Source organism: Takifugu flavidus, chromosome 6 (genome assembly GCF_003711565.1).
Source record: "Takifugu flavidus isolate HTHZ2018 chromosome 6, ASM371156v2, whole genome shotgun sequence".
Classification (NCBI taxonomy): domain Eukaryota; kingdom Metazoa; phylum Chordata; class Actinopteri; order Tetraodontiformes; family Tetraodontidae; genus Takifugu; species Takifugu flavidus.
Window position 1 is genome coordinate 3,620,099 of NC_079525.1, and position 19,209 is coordinate 3,639,307.

A 19,209-nucleotide genomic window follows, 5' to 3' on the forward strand; every position below is an offset into this window, starting at 1 on the left:
CCCACACGAGCCGGGGCCAAAACCGAACCTCAATTTCCACTTAAGCTAAACTTGAGGAACAGCCGACAACCCCAAAACCTCACCTCAAACTGACCGCAGCGCGACCGCTGCTGGCAGTCGCCCCCGTGACTGCGAGGGACCACTGGTCCAGATCCTGTCTGCGTTGGCCTCGTGGAAATCATCACTGGCCTCCGCGTCCGCTCCATGAATTACTGGCAGCCCTGTAAAAAGATCCCCCCCGAAAAAAAATTAAAAGGTTGGTCTATTTTGATGGAAAAGTGTAAATAATTTGACGTGGAATGTTTCTTCAGGCTTGAGTGAGAGTCTGGTTTTCCATCCAATGGACCAGTGTTCAGCTGCCAGAGGCCTTTCAAAAGCTCCTTTGACTTTATTTTTTTCGGGGGCCAAATTGTTCGCGGCGCGACACTGACCCCTTGTGGACAAAATAAAGAGGTGCGTAATTAAAGAGCCAGACCAAACTAATACATCCCTGATCGGGGAACTCGGCTCGATCGTGCCTGACACACACAAAAAAAAACACAGACCGAGAAGAGTTTGGAGCCATCAAAACCCACTCTTAAACCATAGGTAATTCGTTGAAATCATTTTCATTACTTCGTTTTTCATCTTTTCTCCCCCTATCCGCGAACTTTAATCAAATATTATTTGTGCATGCAGTGTTGTATTGTTTTGCACGTGGAAATTCATTCCAGATCCTGGAAATTGAATTCCAGTTGGAGCTTCCAAACCTTCTGTTTCTCATTAGAATCGTTTCAGCTCACGTATTAATGATATGTGTTCAGAGGGGCCAAACTTTCCACGGGATAGAACTCCAAGATTCTCATGACGGTTATTTAGTCATCCAGAGTCCAAAAAATTACTATTTGCACAAGCAGAGCACTGTTCATTCAAGCCTAACCCGACCTTTATCCCTTAAATACCTTGAAAAAACATCTCCTTATTTAAAGTCAGTCTAACCAGTGGTTTGCCAACTGCTTAAGTCAACTTTTAAATAATCAATTAAATAAAAATAAAGATCTACTGTACATACATGTAAAATATGTTTTCAGGAGTTTATTATGCCCGTTATATCTCTAAAAACAATCATTATTATATTTTTAACTGTTCCAGTACGAGCGTAGGTTTCACTGACCATATTCCGCCACTAGATGGTGCTAAGAACCCGTACTTACGTGGAACCAACAGATCGTTCTGCCTGGTCGTATAGTTTTAATGTATAAAATACATAAAACACTTTTTCCTCGGTATGGATGCACATAATATATGCTTCTGTTGTAATTTTCTTTCTTGCAACACACACCTGACATCTGACAAGTCAATCAGTCGATTGCTGAGTGTGTGTTTGTGTTGGTGTTACGTCTTTGATGTCTGATGAACGACTGTTCCAGGTCATCATCGTGATCAACGTCCTCCAAAGTCAAAGCAACCCCATTTCTAATCAACACATAGTGGTCACATGGCAGCAGTAACCACGGGAATCAATCACAGATGGGTGACATCATCAGTGTGTCTGGGTGGGAACTCCCATGTCGACTGTGCCTCTTTTTCCGCATCCTGCCCCTGTTTTCATTCGGCATGAGAAGATCCTCAAAATCATGTTTTAGCAAAGGCATTTGTAGCGCTCACGTCACGTGGGGGCGCCACAGCAGAGCGGAACCCCTCACTCAGACACTCAGATTTATGAGCCACTGGTGTCACTCATCGACCCCCAACGTGTGCAGACAAATACATGTTGGGAACAGGAGTCGTAGACATTCAAAGTCGCACACAACTTTCTCACCTGATCACGCGGCCAGGAAATGAAACCAGCAGCGTCTTCAGATGGACATGAGCCGCCGCTTCAGCTCACAGGTGCAAAGTCCACACTGCTGATCTGCACATGCAGGTTGGATTAAAAGAGTTAAATAACAAAATCAAGAATTGTTGACCATTTATCTTAGAAAGCTTTAAAAGGATCAGCGAGAGGACAACGGCTCCTGCTGAGTCGGATGTGTGTAAATGCAAAGTAACGTCTTCAAAGCTTCTGTCCAAATGTCCCCTCATGCTCGCTCGGCCTCATAAAGACAATTGGATAAAGTGCCATTACACATCTAATATAGATGTTCAGATCATCGGCGTGGAATCACTGTAATGGAGTTACGGAGACTCTCATTTGCCTCTTCTCCTTCCTGGGGTGACCTTTGACCTCAGATGTCCCTGCCATTCCTCTGCCAGCGTAACCCCCCCCCCCCCCGCAGCAATCAGTCACCAGCTTTGTTTGAGGTGCGCTCTATTTCTGCCAAACCAGGAAGAGATGATGTCATGATGGCTATCGCTTACAATGCTGCAGCCAGCTGCAGATGCACGGAGCCCATTCTCTCCCGAGGTATGACCTCAGCCTCGGGGGGAGCGCGGGGGGGAACATCTGCCCCATGATCTAGTTAGCAGGAAGCAGGTTTGGTCTGGTGCGGGGCGCCGCGCTGGGGACGCTTCCTCGCGCCAATCTTAGGGGAAACGCAACGAGCCGTCCTCTGAAAGGTGCATGGCTTGTCACAGACCATAATAATCATAATAGGAGATATAGGAGATGTGCTATAATGCTGAGCTTCAGAGACAGCTGCCTCTCCCCGTTTCCAGCCCTTGTGAGACACTCGTCCGGGCAGCTGCCGGTGCGTCGCTGCAACAAAGCAGATGATTGTCAAACGCGGGGCTTTAAAATGGAACGAGGGCTTCAAACTTCTAATAAAAGGCATTTGTTGTCTGCTGCTGAGTCATTTGTGGCACAGCTTGAAAACTGCTGCGTAAATCACCCCGGGCTCTTGAAACCTTAGACTCAGCGCGATGGGAAAGCGCTAGTTTAGCACTTTTAGCACTACGTTTGGGTTTAGATTTCGTACCGCTGCTTTGATTTTTTAAAACTAAACCTTAATCTAATCTATAATCCTTCGGTCTGTTTCTCATTCATCATCTCAAGGTTCGAATTGAATAAGTCTAAAGACAGACCGGAGTTTGCCCAGCAGGTACAAGCCAGCGTTTGCTCAGAAGTTGAGCTCAGAAGGATCTTCAAAGGTATAAAATGACGAGCACAAACGTGCGAAGCCAAGGGAAACACCCCGGATCGGACATCAAGCTGGCGAACATACCCCCGGGGGCAATTTACTCTCAAAACCCACTTGACTGGCTGTACGCGTCTTTAGAAATAGGCCGGTCAGGCCTTCAAAAGACTCAAACAAAAAGGCTTTGAGCGCACCTGAGCGCCAGCTGGCCGGGCTACAGGTGCGCCGTCATGTGTCGGCCCTCGACGAGCGGCCGCAGTTGCTGGAAGTTCGTCGTGTCGCCACCCTCTTGTGCAGAATAAGCCGCTTCGCTTTGACTGACAGCTGCGCCGCCAAGGGTTAACTGTCTCCCCCAGCAAGTGACTGTAGCAGCTGCTGCTGCAGGCTTCCCCTCCCCGAGACCACCCTCTGCACCGAGCCCGGGGAAACTCTCCGGGGACGTAGCAGTGTGTGTGTGTGTGTGTGAGTGTGTGTGTGTGCAGGGTCCTCGGGGAGGCTCATCTTACACAGCGGGTTTAGATTAGAAATACGTTGCATTGTCTTCTGAGGGGATCAAACCCCTGAAAGACACGTGAGAACAATCAATCGGGAGCGTCTGAAAGTCAGAGGACTCCATGTCACATGATCCTCACCTCTATCCGTCCCGCGGGCGACTCATCGACGAGCCTCGCCGCACGTAAAGGGACAAATCTCGCCCTTTAAAGCGGCGAGGCGCGAGAGCCGCCCTCTGATTGGTGCATCCTCTGTCTCCGTGCAGCAGAAGGGAAAAGGCCGAGAGCCCCCCCGGAGACAGCGTGCAGATATTACCACCCTGGGCATTATTTCCAGGAGGACCCGCTAAAAGCCATGCCAGACGGGCCGGGCGTTTGAAACGCGAGCCGGGCCGGTGCGCCGCTCCCGGGCCCCCCGTCGCTGCAGAAATTTTGATGGGCCCGCCAAGAGGACTCGGATGAGCGGGATGGATTGCATGTGTGAAAGAGTGCCGTCTAAACACGTGTCAGTCACCGTAAAGCATTTCCACCCCGCGCTAATTCACGGAAGCCGGTGGCGTTAATGTTGTAATCTATCCGGGCCGGGTGGGCCCACTCTTCCCGCGCCCGCTCAGAGACAGGCAGCGCTCCAATCCTTCTGAACGGCTCCGGATCTGCCTGAACCCTGATCTGCGGCTAAGTGGGCCCCGTCTCCACCTTTCGCACGCAACACGTTGGCTTTGCGGCCAAAGTCCTGAAGGAGCAAAACCCGGTATGTGCGTATCCAAAGGTCAAAGGTCGTTTGAATTAAAGGTCAGGCAGTTTCAATGTGTGATGTGTTGGTTTAGTTGTTGTGAACATAATAAAGTTGCACGTAGACTTTGACTTTGCGTGACCCCGGTACAGGTGCTCAGAACATGACCCTGCAAAAGGTTAATCAGAGCTAGCGTCGACGTGGACGAGCCGTGCCCAGGTGAGCGTGTCAGAGGTGACGCAGGAGGACCACAGAGTCCCTCCTGGGTCGGTGACGGCTCAGCACCAGGGTCCACCGTGTCTCAAGCGTTGTTTGTGTGACATTTGCTAACCAGTTTATCTGGATTACGCTTGTGTAAATACCGGTAATTTAAAAGTGACAGAAACGCCCGTGACGTTAACAGTCACTGTAATCACGCAGATATTTTTCCTCCGGTGATACAGTCACTACTAAGAGATCCACATATTGATTTTTCATTCTCTTTTCCCGCAACTGCATTAGTGAGTTTGTATGGTATCAAATATGATTTGACTCATTTAAACCACTTTAGAAATGCTAATATTTGCCCAGCGCGGCACAAAGAGATGACACTCTTCTGTTGAGTAATCACATTTTCCCACTAATCTTTTAGTCCCGACTGTAATTCCTGACATTGTGAACGAGACTGTCAAACGCAGGAGCACTTTAATGGGGGTAAGATATGGCTGAAGTCAACCTACTGCCCCCACTGCAAACACAAGATCTAATTAGAAATAGCATGCATGCGGCGTTATGAGGACTGGTGATTCCGTCAAGACCTAAATACTTAATGCCAGGCCTATTATTGACCTTATTTATTAAATTATTTAACCACTTAAAAAAGGTTCTCAAACTCTTTTGACTATCTAAATGTGGTTTGTTATCCCAGAATGCATTGCAAGCTGAGGGTGCATTTAATGAACGTGGAACACCGTAAATTTCATCATATTTTGAGTGATGTTTTCCCCCAATGCTGCGTTCAATTTCCTCAGGAATTAAAGTGATACCACATCAATAGCGTGCTTAAGTAAATGCTGATTAGTTATCATCCTCCTAATAAAAACTCCAATATGCGTTGATACAGCATCAGTAAACTATCTTTATGAGTACCCAAACTGTTATAATGAGATAAGATGCCATAAACCCGATAAAGGTTGCGTAAAGTCCTTTTAGCTCGGAAGCAAGAAGCCCGTAAACGTCTCCTGGTGAAACTCGACCTCAGTTGATGTTGCAGTGCGAGGAATCATTTCACTGTTGTCTTATTTTTTGATGGGGGGGGGGGGTCCTCTCTCTGTTCTTCATCCTCCTCATCCTCATCATCGAACCCCCCCGTACTGTTTTCCCAGATTTATGCACGTGCAGCTCGCTCCCGCCTCGCTCAGACATTCTGTCGCCAGCGCCGTGACGTCACCCGTGCCAGAAACCTCCTCCGCTCTGAACGTTCCCCTCCGCCAGTCCGCCACAGAATCTAGTCCCTCTCACGGAGGTGATCCTGAACTTCATTGATGAACTCGTAAATCTCCCGAACGAACCTGCTTGTCGTTTGTATCACACCATCATTGTTATTATTATACATTTTTAGCATCTTGATGATCATAATAGCTACTAATACCTTTCGCTTTGCAACTTTAGCACAAAGTTTTCAAAGCAGTTTAATATTTTAATTACCCCTGCATAGTTCGAGATCAAATAAAACTAAACAATAAACATCAATTGTCATTGGGAAATAGAATAGGAGCCTTTTCTGCATATAATGCACAGTTTCATATCTTTTGTTAGAAATGACACATTGATGCTCCCCTTCCTGGATTTATTGACAAGTATTGATCAGATGGTGTGGAAAAACTGCTTCACCTTTAATTTAAAAAGAACCCCCCCCCCCCCCAAAAAAAAAAAACAGCCGGTTTCTCTGTGGTCTGACTTATGTGTGCATCATTGTTTTAAGGTGAGACATTGGGATAATGGCATGTGTAAGCATGCTCCCCTGCTTATTCCTGCTCTTGTTCACCAGAGAATATAAATAGTGCTTATCATATCACAATCACAGCAATAGGGGAACTCGGAGGCAGGCTTAACACGGTGCAGTTCAGGAGTTCACTAAAGATAAAGATGGCTGTCTGTCACTTTAAACTACTGGACCTGATTAGACTCTTCATGCAGATTTACAGAAGAAATGATTCCTGGTTTAGGCTTCTTTAAAAATGTGTGCTTATGGTTACGGTGCTGTCAATAAAAGCTACAAGAAGTAGATAGACTTTAAAATGCACTGATCTGCTACAACAGAAGTTGAAATTGGCACTGGTCCAGCAAATGCATGGGAACCGTCTGCTTCCTTCTTTCTAAAATGCAATTACTTGAAAACAGACAACTAAACCCCTTTCAAGTGCAGTTTTGGGACACAAAAACACCTTAAAACAAACTCTTGGTGTTAAATGAGAATGCGTCTTTGTTCCGGCGTTACATAATGAGCTTTCACGCAGTGAATGAAGATGTTGGATGTGTGAAAAGTAGGTCTTGTTATTGTCAGGCCCGCGTCCCGCGGCGTGATACTGGCGCTCGGCGGAGGGTGAAGTGGCTCCGCGACTCCCTGACGCCAGGCCGAGCAAATCCAAGACAGGCAGAGAGAGCACGGCACACGGAGAGAGAGAGCGAGTGGGAGATAACAGTCTAAGGTACAGTAAACTTTCCTTTTCCTTTCCCTATTTTGAAATTAAAATGCTCCACTCGTCCTTTCTCTCTTATTTCGTACACGGCCGCGTTAGTCCGGAGGTGGATCTCAGCGCTCATCAAGTTCAGAGTTGGGAGCCTCGAACTTTTCTACTTTCTATCTCACACCGGAGTTGAAAATTGGGCCACATTGTTGGAGCAAATGGAGTATTTAAAGCAGCAACATTGCTCTCTGCAAAAGTGTAATTATTTAGATCACTTTCCGGGTGTTACAGAGACGCGCTTGCGCATGTTTTATTTTGGACATTATTAATAGGGCTGAAATATGGTGTTGAAACGATGTACATGTGTAATTACGCTAGTGTGTGTGTGTGTGTGTGCGTGTGTGTGTGTGTGTAGCAGTAGTCAGTTTATATAAACAGAGGTAGTTGGGCAGAAATGTTATATTGTGTTTATAAAGGCACCAAATGGAGAAATGAATAACAGATTTTATTCAGAGCAATATCTGATATCTGCTGCCTGATGACTAAAGAAATGTGCCTTGACAGCATATAACATGGTGCTGGTTCCAGTTCCCAAATGTCATCTCCATATATTTGCCAATTGTCTTACCTGAGTATTTATTAGATATTTATTGTGTTTGTTGAGACATAAAGAGGGCGGGACCTGCAGCAGATAGGTCGGCCCTCCTGACATTATTGAAGATGACATATCAGATTACCCAAAGGACAGGAATTTGTCCTTGTCTGTGATTTTTCAAATATCATCTTGCCTTCTGGGAGGATGCGGCTGATAATTCCGTCGAAATTGCAGGACTGTCGTTACTGCAGGAGGGCGCGATGATGCTCGTCCGCATTTATCAGCGTTGTGTCACCCCGAGCACCCGCAACGCGCCAGATAAACATTTAATCTGCCCCAGACAAGCATCTGTCCATCCGTCTATTATCAGAGCCACGGCAAAAAGAAAAGTCACATGTGCTGGGTGTAAATATAGGTTTGCAACATTCCTGTATCCACAGAGTCCGTCACAACAGCCGTGAACAGCGTCAAAATCCCGCTCTGTTTCTGCACAGCCGGGACGCCGTGGTCTGCCATGTGTCGGGGAGAGGTGTCCACCCCGACACGACGCTAACGCCACGCCGCGTGCCGAGCGTGGTTGACATATCGGCAGGAAACTGTTTGTTTGCCCCGTGTTGTGTCTGCAGCCTCGTGTCCTGGTCCCGCCTCGCTCCTGTGTGTGAGGGGAGGCTGTGTTCACGTGCAGGTGGTTTTGGCTCGCAGGTACATTGATGCTTTGGAGGGAGCGACCACGAGGCCTTGGAGAATCAACCCCCCCCCCCCCCCCCTCCCAGTCGATTCTTACATCCAGTCAATGGAGGCAGCGCGTCATGTCTGACTGTGGTTTATTTCCAGCGTCGCTGTCGGAGGATTTCATAAGACACGAGTGGCTGCTGCAAATTGCTGGCTTCCGAGGCCGCTTTTAGAAACTCGCTGTTTATTTGTCATTTTTAGAAGCAGCTAAAACGGCGATAGATCGGCCAGACCTGGCAAACAGATCCGGATTGCACGACGGCGAATCACCGACGTTGAATTGCGACAGCGAAACCGTGGCGTCTTGCGGGTTGTGCAACCGAGAGGTTGCTCATCAGAGACGCGTTCTTAAATACCTTCACCTCGGAGTCACCGGGTGAAAGTAGAAGCTCGGGTTGGCGCTGATAAGTTGACTGTGAGATGCGTCAAAGCGGATTCTAGCGGCTCAGACGATGACAGTTGGGACAGACATCAGCAGCATTGTGGTTATTGCAATTAGCCAGGGATCAATAAACGGCACCTTTGACTACTGTTTGGACCTGAAGTAAACTAAAGGTTATTGAAAGTAAAGGTTGAAGTAAACTAAAGGATGCATATGTACACTTAAAGCCCACAAGATGTAGATGTAGTCTGGATTCCACTGTCAAGAAGAGGTAAACGGGCTCTCAGTTGCATATTTAAGGAGATGTTTACTCGTCTATATGCTGGACTGATGATTGATTATGATGGTTGATTACATCACGTCCATTTTTCCTTTCTTGCTAGCCGAATAATTAATGCACAATAATCGGCATCGCTGTCAGTGCAGGGACACAAATAATCGCAATTAAACAGGAATTAATGTTGATCCGAGTGGGCTGTTTGGAAAGAGGTTTCTTGGGTGGTTCATGCTAGTGGACGTTCAGATCGAGATCTGAGTCAACGGTTAATCTGATCAGAGTGCTCCTACTGTGCACGTGTGTGTCACCCGTCTCTGCTTCTGACCTTCAGCGATGGGCTCCTGGTTACTGTGGTGGCAGGAGCCCAGAATGAACCGTCTGGGGTCCTGGTCTGTGAGGCAGGGTGGATGTAGAGGCCTGCAGATGTAAAGCCAGAGGATGCTGATCACGTCTGGTGGTCTGCAGCGCCGGTCAGAAACTCCTCCTCCTCCTCCTCCTCCTCCTCCTCCTCCTCCTCCTCCTCCTCCTCATGACACCGAGGACTTTGGCCTTCAATTGAGTTTAAGTATTTATATTTGCAATTTTCAGTGTTTCTACATTATCTTTGGAAGCGGAGCTGATGGGTGTGGCCCGCCCGGTGCTTTCTTTCTCTTTTACGTCTACGATCTACAATCGCTCGCTCTTTCCTCCAACCACCAGCATCAGGAGGAATCTCAACAGGGTCCCTGTGTGTGTGTCAGTGAAGTATAGAGCCCCCCCCCCCATCTCAGTTTCCTAATTGTGTACAACCTACATGAAATATGATGATAAAGAGCACTATAGTGTCCAGCTTACAGTCATTTTGGTGATGCCATTTTCTGCCTGTCGTTCTGCATCCTCCTCTCTGTTCTTCACTCTCTTCCTGCTCTCCTCTTTATAGCCAGTGACTCCATTGAGCGGGGGCTAATGGAGGCCCCATCCAGGACCCTGCTGATAAATAATTTAGCTTCTTTATAACGCTCTGTCCCCAGGGAGGGTCCAGAGAGCATCATTACTGCCTCCTCATCCTACACAGCTCAGGCCTAAATTGATTAACAGACACTGGAGCGGTGCAAAATGATCCATGGGGCTACTGTAGCGGCTAACAGCTCGCACCAGGTGGGTCGGAGTCTCCGCCCATCTGCGTCGCGCGATTTCACTCAGCGTTCCCATTAGCCCCGGGTTTCTGTCCATCCGGCTAACTGATGGTCGTAACAAGCCATCGCTAACGCAATAGCCGCGGCTCAGATGCAGGGAACGTTTATGGAGCCGTTTCGTAAATGATGATGCGCCCTTCAGATTTTTATGGGGGGGGAGAGCAGCGGCCAAGGCCACCGCTGGCATCCGCGGTAGTCTTCAGTGACTAAGAGAGACATAAATGAAGAGGCTTTAAGACTGATCATGATGCTATTAATACTAGGGATTTGTTTATATTGAGCTCGCTGAGTCATGAAGCGGGCAGTGCAGAAGTGATTGATTAACACAAAATGGATCGTAAAAAAGGGATTTCGTATTTTTAGTGCTCAGCTGTGTTTACGCGACTGAATCGGGCCGAACATCGGTGCGAGATAGTGGCAACAATGTCAATAAGTGTTGCAAAAGCAGCCGTGCAGGTTATTTGATTCGCTGATGTATTTTTAGAGAGCGATATTTGCCGCCGCGCGTCGGGAACCTGCGATGACAGTGGAAATTAAATGCAGCAATCAAATGTAAACAACTTTCAGAGGACGAATTTTCAGTGGATTTCTCGGAATTCCTTTTCATGTCTTACAACGCAAACATCCTGTTCTCTGCGCTGCATATGTATTGCAAATATAGAATAAGGGAGGCGCTGCGGCGCCTTCATATTTTGACTGCCTCGCGGACCTTTCTAAACTTGCATTGTCTGGAGAAGCAACACAAAATAATCAAGACCCTTTAAATAAGCAGTCAGATATTTGGGAATGTCAGGGGTGGGAGACAAGGTCTCCAGCTGCAGCCAACTACAGATGTTAGAATCTAGAGTCTCTTGTCTTGCATCTGAGATGTATTAACGTTGTCTTCCTGGAGCGAATCCTGGGCCCGGATGGAGAGAATGTTCCTGAGATGGACCAAGACAGGTTTTTAAGCTGGACAGGAACCAGAGTTTGCATTGAGTGGTAATAAAGATACTTTTGAAGTATTAGCGTGGATATAAAACCCTTTTTTTCATATTTTATCTATAGGTCGATGGTTGGGCAGTGCAAACTTTCGGCCATTTATTAAACAGACAAATTTATCTTATCTTTAAATCAAGAATTGTGAAACATTTTCCCGTTTCACACTTCTGTCCCAAACCTTTAGGAAACACGGAAACTGTAGCCTTGTGCCCCACACACGAGGTCTTAGCTTAGCTTTTGTAGTTGAATTCTTAATTCTGATTGATTTAATCCCCATATGGTGAATTTAGGAGCCTGTTCTGTTTTCCCGCTCTGCCTGTGTGGAAAAAGCTGCACGCCTCAGCAAGAGGAAGTGATGTTGCTGCAGCGCCGCCGATGACAGATTCGATGATGTAGCCGCACGCCGCGTTTCCTGTTCGTGGCAGAAATCTTTTCCATGAACAGGGTGTTGTATTGTAGTTCTTCCCTACGCCCCCCCCCCACCCCCACCCCCCCTAAAAAGGTCCGCCCCCCCGTCCCTAGCAGTGCAGTAGCTCTGTATCAGTTTTGATCAGCTAGTGTAATTTAGGAAGATAAGCTAACTTTAGATGCAGCTCGTAGCTTTCCGGTCAGCCCGGTGGGCGGGAGTAAGCACTCTGAACCCCCCACCCCCCACTTAACAACACGCTCAGACACAGCCTTGTTGTAAACAGCACCTGTTCTCCTCCAACTCCTCCGCCCCTTTTTGTAGGATGTAGCTGACAAAGATAGAAATTGTCATTCATCCCATAATTCGTGCTGCCAAGAATAACTGCAGAGCGGTCTTAATTATGTATGCGTTCCTGCGTGTTGGAAATCCAATATACCCCAGGATTTACTGCATCTGCACAGCACAGAGGTGCTGCATCGCCACCAAGCTGTTTATTGGATTCCGGAATGGCTTCAGAACTTTAACCCAAAGACAGACGTCACTAATGGCCTGTTTATACCTGTGTAATTACACTCACAAAAGAACCAAAGTCCTCTTGTTTTCCCTGTTAGAACCTAGAATGCGTGCACTCCTGGCTACTGAATTGTTCCTTTGGGACCTAAGTGAATGGGTGAATTTATCCCGAGGACGGCGTTCACTTCCTCTTTTTTTGTCCCGCTCGTTCCTGCACAAAATAAGCATTTGTCGCTTCGTGTTGATGGTTTGCAGAGCGTTTGCCTCAGCAGGTGGGGCACCGGAGGTCTCCTTCCCTCAAAGAGGCAACAAGCTGAGAAGTCAAGAACTTAACTGTTTCAGTTGTGCAGAGTCAGACGTTTGACCCCCGGACCAAATTCCCATAGGTTGTAGAGACTTCCGACTGTATGTAACGTCTGGCTGTAAATGACATCAGCCAGTGCGGGTAATGTGACGAGCCATACGAACAGGAAGCTATCCGGAGAATGCGCGGTGAGGGTGCATGTTCACGGGAGGGTGTCTGTTTCAACTCCCCTGCCCGTTTCCCAGAAGCCGTGAGTGACACCGCCGGCGATGGTGACATCATCGCCTCATCAAGCGCTGTTCCCACAATCTTCTGGCGAGATACGAGTGTTGCCAGTTAGAAGATAAAAGTGGGAACGGTGTTCTGTAGCTGCTCAGTAGAGCGTTCTCTGTGCGTGTAGCTCACAGATGCTAACCCCAATGTCCTTTCTTCTAGTGAACGACTGTCAAGAGGATCTGTTTTGACGGCGGGGAAGCTGGGGATAATCTGAGACTTCCAGAGGACAAATCCAGCATTTACCCTTTCCTTCCCTGAGACTGAACTCTCACACTTCCTTGAGACAGAGAGGAGAAGGGAGGCAGGCAGGCTGTCCAGCATGAACGTCACCTCGCTGTTCTCCTTTACCAGCCCGGCGGTCAAACGTCTGCTGGGATGGAAGCAGGGAGACGAGGAGGAGAAGTGGGCCGAGAAAGCGGTGGACGCTCTGGTCAAGAAGCTGAAAAAGAAGAAGGGGGCCATGGAGGAGCTGGAGAGGGCTCTCAGCTGCCCGGGCCAGCCCAGCAACTGCGTGACGATCCCCCGCTCCCTGGACGGACGGCTGCAGGTGTCTCACAGGAAAGGCCTCCCGCACGTCATTTACTGCCGAGTGTGGCGCTGGCCCGACCTGCAGTCCCACCATGAGCTCAAGGCCCTGGAGTGCTGCGAGTACCCGTTTGGCTCCAAGCAGAAGGACGTGTGCATCAACCCCTACCACTACAAACGAGTGGACAGTCCAGGTGAGTACGGATGGACACGACGGGACGGGACTTTTATAGAAGCTACATGTCCTTTATTACACGGCTTACAAATGCAACGGAACCCATGTTCAGGAAACACTCAATAAACTGGTGCAAATTTTATTTCAGGACTTTTGCACTAGTTTGGAAAGTGCCCATATTTCTTTCCAGTGGTGATTTCAGCCCATTCCGACTTCTTGCTTTCTCCTCTCCGCAGTTGTGTGAGCAGGAAAAGACACAACACAGGCGTCCTAAAATGATGACCATGTTTTTATTTGTCAATCATGCAGCAGTACTGGTTTAGCAATGTGCCAACTGGGGAAAAACCAGCAACCAGTGTTCCTTTATCTGATTAGGAAGACCAAATCAGAACCGAACCTAAATGCAGAATAAACGTTGCCGTTTCTGCAAACTCTGCTCGAGCCCCTACTAAACAAAAAAAAAGGGTCAGCTGACAAGACAGACACAGCTGTGTGGAGGGCGCTCAGTGTGTAAAGGGCCAAGTGTGTGTGTGTGTGTGCAGCAGGAAATTCCATCAGGGGGAGAGCGGGGGCTCTGATTTGGACATGCTCTGAGCTCCTATCGGCCGCTTCTTTTGCAAAATTATATTCACACAAGCAGGAGCACACACTCACACTTGCACTTATCTTTTATAAAGGAAAACACACACACACACACACCCTCACACAGCTGCACGCACAGTTTCTTTGAGGACGGCTGGAACAGGAAGCCGCTCACCCACACACAATGGGAGGAAAGAGCCGCTGCCTGCCTTGCACACTTTTTGTTTTAGCAGCGGGTGGAAGACGAGGATGAGGTGATTAAACCCCGCAGCACCTGTCTGTCCACGCTCCCCTCCTCCTTCCTCTCCACCCCCTCCCCCAGTACAAACACTTCCTGTCAATCTCCTGTCACGGTTCTTCAAAGCACCTGTTCTACGTTGGTCTTTGAAACAAGCTGCTGCTCTGGACCACCGGTCCTACCTGCAGCAGCACAGACGGGCCCCCGCCAGCCCCAGCTACTATTTCAACACTCGCTTTATTTATCTATCTGCGCAAGTATTTATAGGCACAAGTGGGGCAGATCTGTGGGGTTTGTGTGTGTATTACACTGTAACAGCCCCCCTCCCCCCCCCCGCCCACTCCCATCAGCTTGGATATTTACCCGAGATGATGAATTCCTGAGGCGCGGCCCAACTCAAAATGTCTTCTCGGAGCAGAAACCTGAGAGTCTGGGCCAAATCCTGCTGGCTAAGACTAACAAGCTGGAAGCTGATATTTGAAAAATGCAGGGACATCTGTGTTCAGAATGTTAAAAACACAGAGTTCCAGGAAGCGTTTGACGTTCGACTGGAGTCGGATAACTGGGATTTGTTGGGCTTTTTGAGCCGTGATTTGCATGCATGTGATGTGCAAGATGCTTGCATAATAATAAGAGATTCCGTTAATAACCAAGGTGGCGCGTCTCCTCCGTCAGTGCTGCCCCCTGTGTTGGTACCGAGAAACAGCGAGTTCAACGCCAAGCACACGATGTTGCCCCGTTTCCGCAACCCTCTACAGCAGAACGACCCGCACATGCCGCAGAACGCCACCTTCCCGGAGTCCTTCCCTCAAGCCAACACAATGCCCCCCGCTTTCCCGCACTCGCCGGGGAACAGCTTCCCGAACTCACCGGGCAGCGGCAGCAACACAACCTTCCCACATTCGCCATCCAGCTCCGATCCCGGCAGCCCGTTCCAGATGCCAGGTGAGTCTCGACCGTAGGTTTTTCTACAGAAGGAGCTCACAATCTTACACCAGCGTCTTTCTCTTTGATATTCCTCCCTCCGGAAAACAGAGACCCCCCCTCCTGCCTACATGCCCCCCGAGGAGCAGATGACTCAGGATTGTCCCCAGCCAATGGACACCAACCTCTTGGCTCCACCCTTGCCTCTAGAGACTAACAATCGGCCAGGTAACCATGACAGAGATTGCCTCTCTTACACACACACACACACACACACACACACTCTCTCTCATCTTTGTGTTCAAATGATTTCATCCACATAAAACTGTCTGCACCCGCTGACCTTGAACTGCAGGTGCAGTGATTTCTGGGAAGCATGCTCGTATCGAGACTCTTTTCCTTTTTTCTTTATCAAAGTCAGGATCCACAAAAGGCTCCGAAAGCTCCGGGATGATACCATATCCTGTCAGATAAATCCCGCGCAGCGTGTGAAAAGGGCCTGCCAGTCGCTTTACAGTCGGGCCTTTGTCTGTGGGTGCGAGCCCAAAGCCTCCGCAAATGAAGCCAGACCTCAGAGCAGCTTTATGAGGTCTATAAAAGCCGGGCCTCATGTCATCTCTGCTGGTGGTAATGACTCGGGGCTCGTTAGCGATTAGCTGCGCTAATTACCCTCAACTTTGAGATCTAAAATGCGGTGCAGTAATTGCTGCTATCTGTACTTTGTGGTTTTGGCTTTATGGTGCTGGTGCTTTGCACCATTGGCTGCAACAATGACCACTGTCTGGACTGGAACTACTGGAGCCAGAGGGAGCGTCCTAGTCCATTCATCGGGGGTTTATTCTTCCTGCTGCCAACGTGACGTTATATTAACAGTAACAATATTAATACGAGGTTATTTTGATTGGGTTTGTGCTGATTTTAGCACGCAAGAAATCTCCCCCACAGCCGTACTGGGAAGGGCCGTAGATGCGTGCACTGGAAGTTGGAGTTTGGGGAGCTCTTTCTTCTCCACAAGCTGCATCCTGTAAAGGGTGGGGGGGGGGGGGGGGGGGCAGCAACGGTTCTATTGTAGGCCAGCTTTGGGAAAAGGACAGACAAAACACACCTGCTAGCCTGTGCCACACAACAGAGGAAGTTTGGGAGAAGTATGCGCTTAGATAAACAAGGCTGATGCCTCGGCGGGCGAGGGCGAGCTGGGCCAGCTGGCACTGGCTCTGCCCCAGACACACGAGGCACAAAACCACGGCCAGGCAACATCCATCCGCTCTTTTTCTGCTCGATCGCAGCTCGCAGGCCGACCACAGACTGCAGATACGCCCTAAGATGCTCCCGGATTGATTTTAGTCAGGATAAGTGTACATAAACGTAGGTGGCGGGTCCCATGTGTTCATCCAGATCACCATTACGGGCTGCAGGGGATGGAAGAAATGCTTGTGTTGATGAGTGAGACGTATGGCTGAGACGACTCTTTCATCAGGCTCCCGGCAGCTCGTCTGCACATGTGTCTGCTCCGAAGAATCTTAAACATGCGTTGAATATGTCTGCGTCTGTGCGGCGCTAACCTCACCCCCGTGACCCGTTAATGTGCTTCCTGTGCAGATGTGCAGCCGGTGGCCTACGAGGAACCCAAGCACTGGTGCTCCATTGTTTACTACGAGCTGAACAACCGCGTCGGGGAGGCCTTCCACGCGTCCTCCACCAGCGTGCTCGTCGACGGCTTCACGGATCCCTCCAACAACCGCAACCGGTTCTGCCTCGGCCTGCTCTCCAACGTCAACCGCAACTCCACCATTGAGAATACCCGGCGGCACATCGGCAAAGGTGCGGGGCGGAGAGACGCCGCTAACGATTGAAGCGCGACCGAATCAATTAATGTTGTCGATAGACGCTGGAGACGAGCAGGAACAACAAATCGAGCAGACACTTTAGGCGCATCGATCTTGAGGCGACCGCACCGGCGATTTGGGGTGACCGAGCGTTCTTCTCTGCCCCCTCAGGTGTCCACCTCTACTATGTCGGCGGGGAGGTGTACGCCGAGTGTCTGAGCGACAGCAGCATCTTCGTCCAGAGCCGTAACTGTAACTTCCACCACGGCTTCCACCCCACGACCGTGTGTAAGATCCCCAGCGGCTGCAGCCTGAAGATCTTCAACAACCAGGAGTTCGCCGAGCTGCTGGCGCAGTCCGTCAACCACGGCTTCGAGGCCGTTTACGAACTCACCAAGATGTGCACCATCCGCATGAGTTTTGTTAAGGTGAGTTTATCGCTATCGCAAGTTTAGCGGATTTACATTGCTAGTAGCTACATAAATCTAATTTTTGTGATATTTCTTGCATTTTAGGGCTGGGGTGCAGAGTACCACCGTCAGGACGTGACCAGCACCCCCTGCTGGATTGAGATCCACCTGCACGGCCCCCTACAGTGGTTGGATAAGGTTCTCACCCAGATGGGCTCCCCTCACAACCCCATATCCTCTGTCTCCTAGGCCCCACCGTGCTCAGCCCCGCGGCTTCCCGCACCCCAGCATCGTGGTCAAAATAGCGACTACAGGTCAGAGGTCAGCCTGCGTTTCAGCCAGTCTGTTTTTGTTTTTGTTTTTTTTTCCCAATAACTGATAGAGACTGAAACTCACGCTGATCTGGGACCAGTGGGGCTGGGCAGGATGGTTTGATGTCTACTTGAAGGATATGGGATTAGGGCACATTTACCGTTTGGGAGAGGAGTCAAAGAAGTGAGCATGATGCAACTGGAAGATACTTGATTTTTGTGACCAACTGTAATAATTCGACCATCACACTCACCGTGATACAAGTATCCTCCCCGTGCTTGCTCCCATAGGTCTCTTTTTCATGTGACTCGTTACTACTTTGAATCTAAATTCGAAAGTCCAGATATAGGTGTATAGATTAAAGAGATTATGGGACATTCCAGGTCACCATAATGGCGGTCGGCAGTGACTTTGGGCTGTCTGTACTCATCAGATTTGGAGTTTGTTTTAATCATCTCTGGAAAAAAAACTGTTTTTAACAGCTAATGAATTAATACAGTAAAATATGACTATGAAATCCCTTAAAAATGAGAGAATAATCATGATGACAGGGGGGAGTTGGAGAGTTTAGGGTCTGGGATTAGTGTGGGGTGGGCGTGACACTAAAGGGGCATTTCACACTATTCATCAAGAAGACTAACGTTTAAATGTTGCTCATCTCGTGTGACGCTAGTGTTTCAAATTAATTTTAAGAGAGAATAGCCTTTAGATGTATTACACTATTAGAATTTGTGCTGTGCAGTCTGATTTTGCAAAGCAGAGTTTGGTCAGTGTAGCGTTCCACGTCACCGCCGAGGCAAAACCGCGTCGATCACTTCCTCTCATCAACTCAAAACTACGGCATCCTGGAAAACGACTGTTTTGGGGAAAAAATACGTTCAGCATCTGGTTTTTTAATCTGCGACCGAGGAATCCGTTACTGATGTCCCGATTTGTTATGTTTTTTATAGAAGATTCTGCCATTCGATTCTCGAGCTGTCCTTTCGCTCTGGAACTGTATTACTCTTTACATTCTTTTTGTATTTTTTTTGGAGCGTGCCATTTTCTTTTTCTTTTTTTGTCTGCACTTTCACACATTGCCTGTTTTTTTTTTCTTTTCCATTATGTTTTATGCTCCGTTGAAAAACAAACAGAAAAAAAAAAACCTCCCAGAAAAGCAGTTTTATTCCATGAATATCAAGCCTCGACTGGAAGATCCAATAAATTTGTTTCATTACTTGCAGCATCTGTCTGTTTTTTTTATGATCACTGTGTCAGAGCGTGCGTGTTTGCGTGTGCATCTTTTTATTACAGGCCACCCATGCTAAGAAAACGCATCCTGGTATTGTTGAAGACTTCCAGAAGCATCACTCACTCGGTATGGTTGTGTATCAGCTAACGCCTTAAATTGAGGAGGCTCAACGATTACAAGTGCATTCTGAAGCCCAACGGCAACAAATGTGAAGCATGATTGTGTTTTTCCACTAAGCTGGAAAAGTGCATGAAATCATGTGTGTCCCTTTTGTTTTACAGCAGCAAATTGTGACGGTGCTGGAACAGTTACAGCAATCTTCCAGGAAGCTTGTCTGGAGCTCACTGACCTACTTGTGCGTGTGAGTGTGTGTTTGTGCACACCGCAGCTTCA

At 48.4% G+C, this 19,209-nt stretch overlaps 1 protein-coding gene across 1 annotated transcript; it reads left to right on the top strand.

The window, feature by feature from the left end:
• Nucleotides 1–6,836: 6,836 nt before the first annotated feature.
• smad1 (SMAD family member 1) lies at nucleotides 6,837–18,807 on the top strand. Its single transcript, XM_057034502.1, has 7 exons — nucleotides 6,837–6,970; nucleotides 12,753–13,312; nucleotides 14,789–15,058; nucleotides 15,149–15,265; nucleotides 16,637–16,858; nucleotides 17,035–17,291; nucleotides 17,379–18,807. Exons 2-7 carry the CDS (start codon nucleotides 12,913–12,915, stop codon nucleotides 17,520–17,522), a joined length of 1,410 nt encoding a protein of 469 aa, XP_056890482.1. The 5' UTR covers nucleotides 6,837–6,970; nucleotides 12,753–12,912; the 3' UTR covers nucleotides 17,523–18,807.
• The last annotated feature ends 402 nt before the right edge of the window (nucleotides 18,808–19,209 follow it).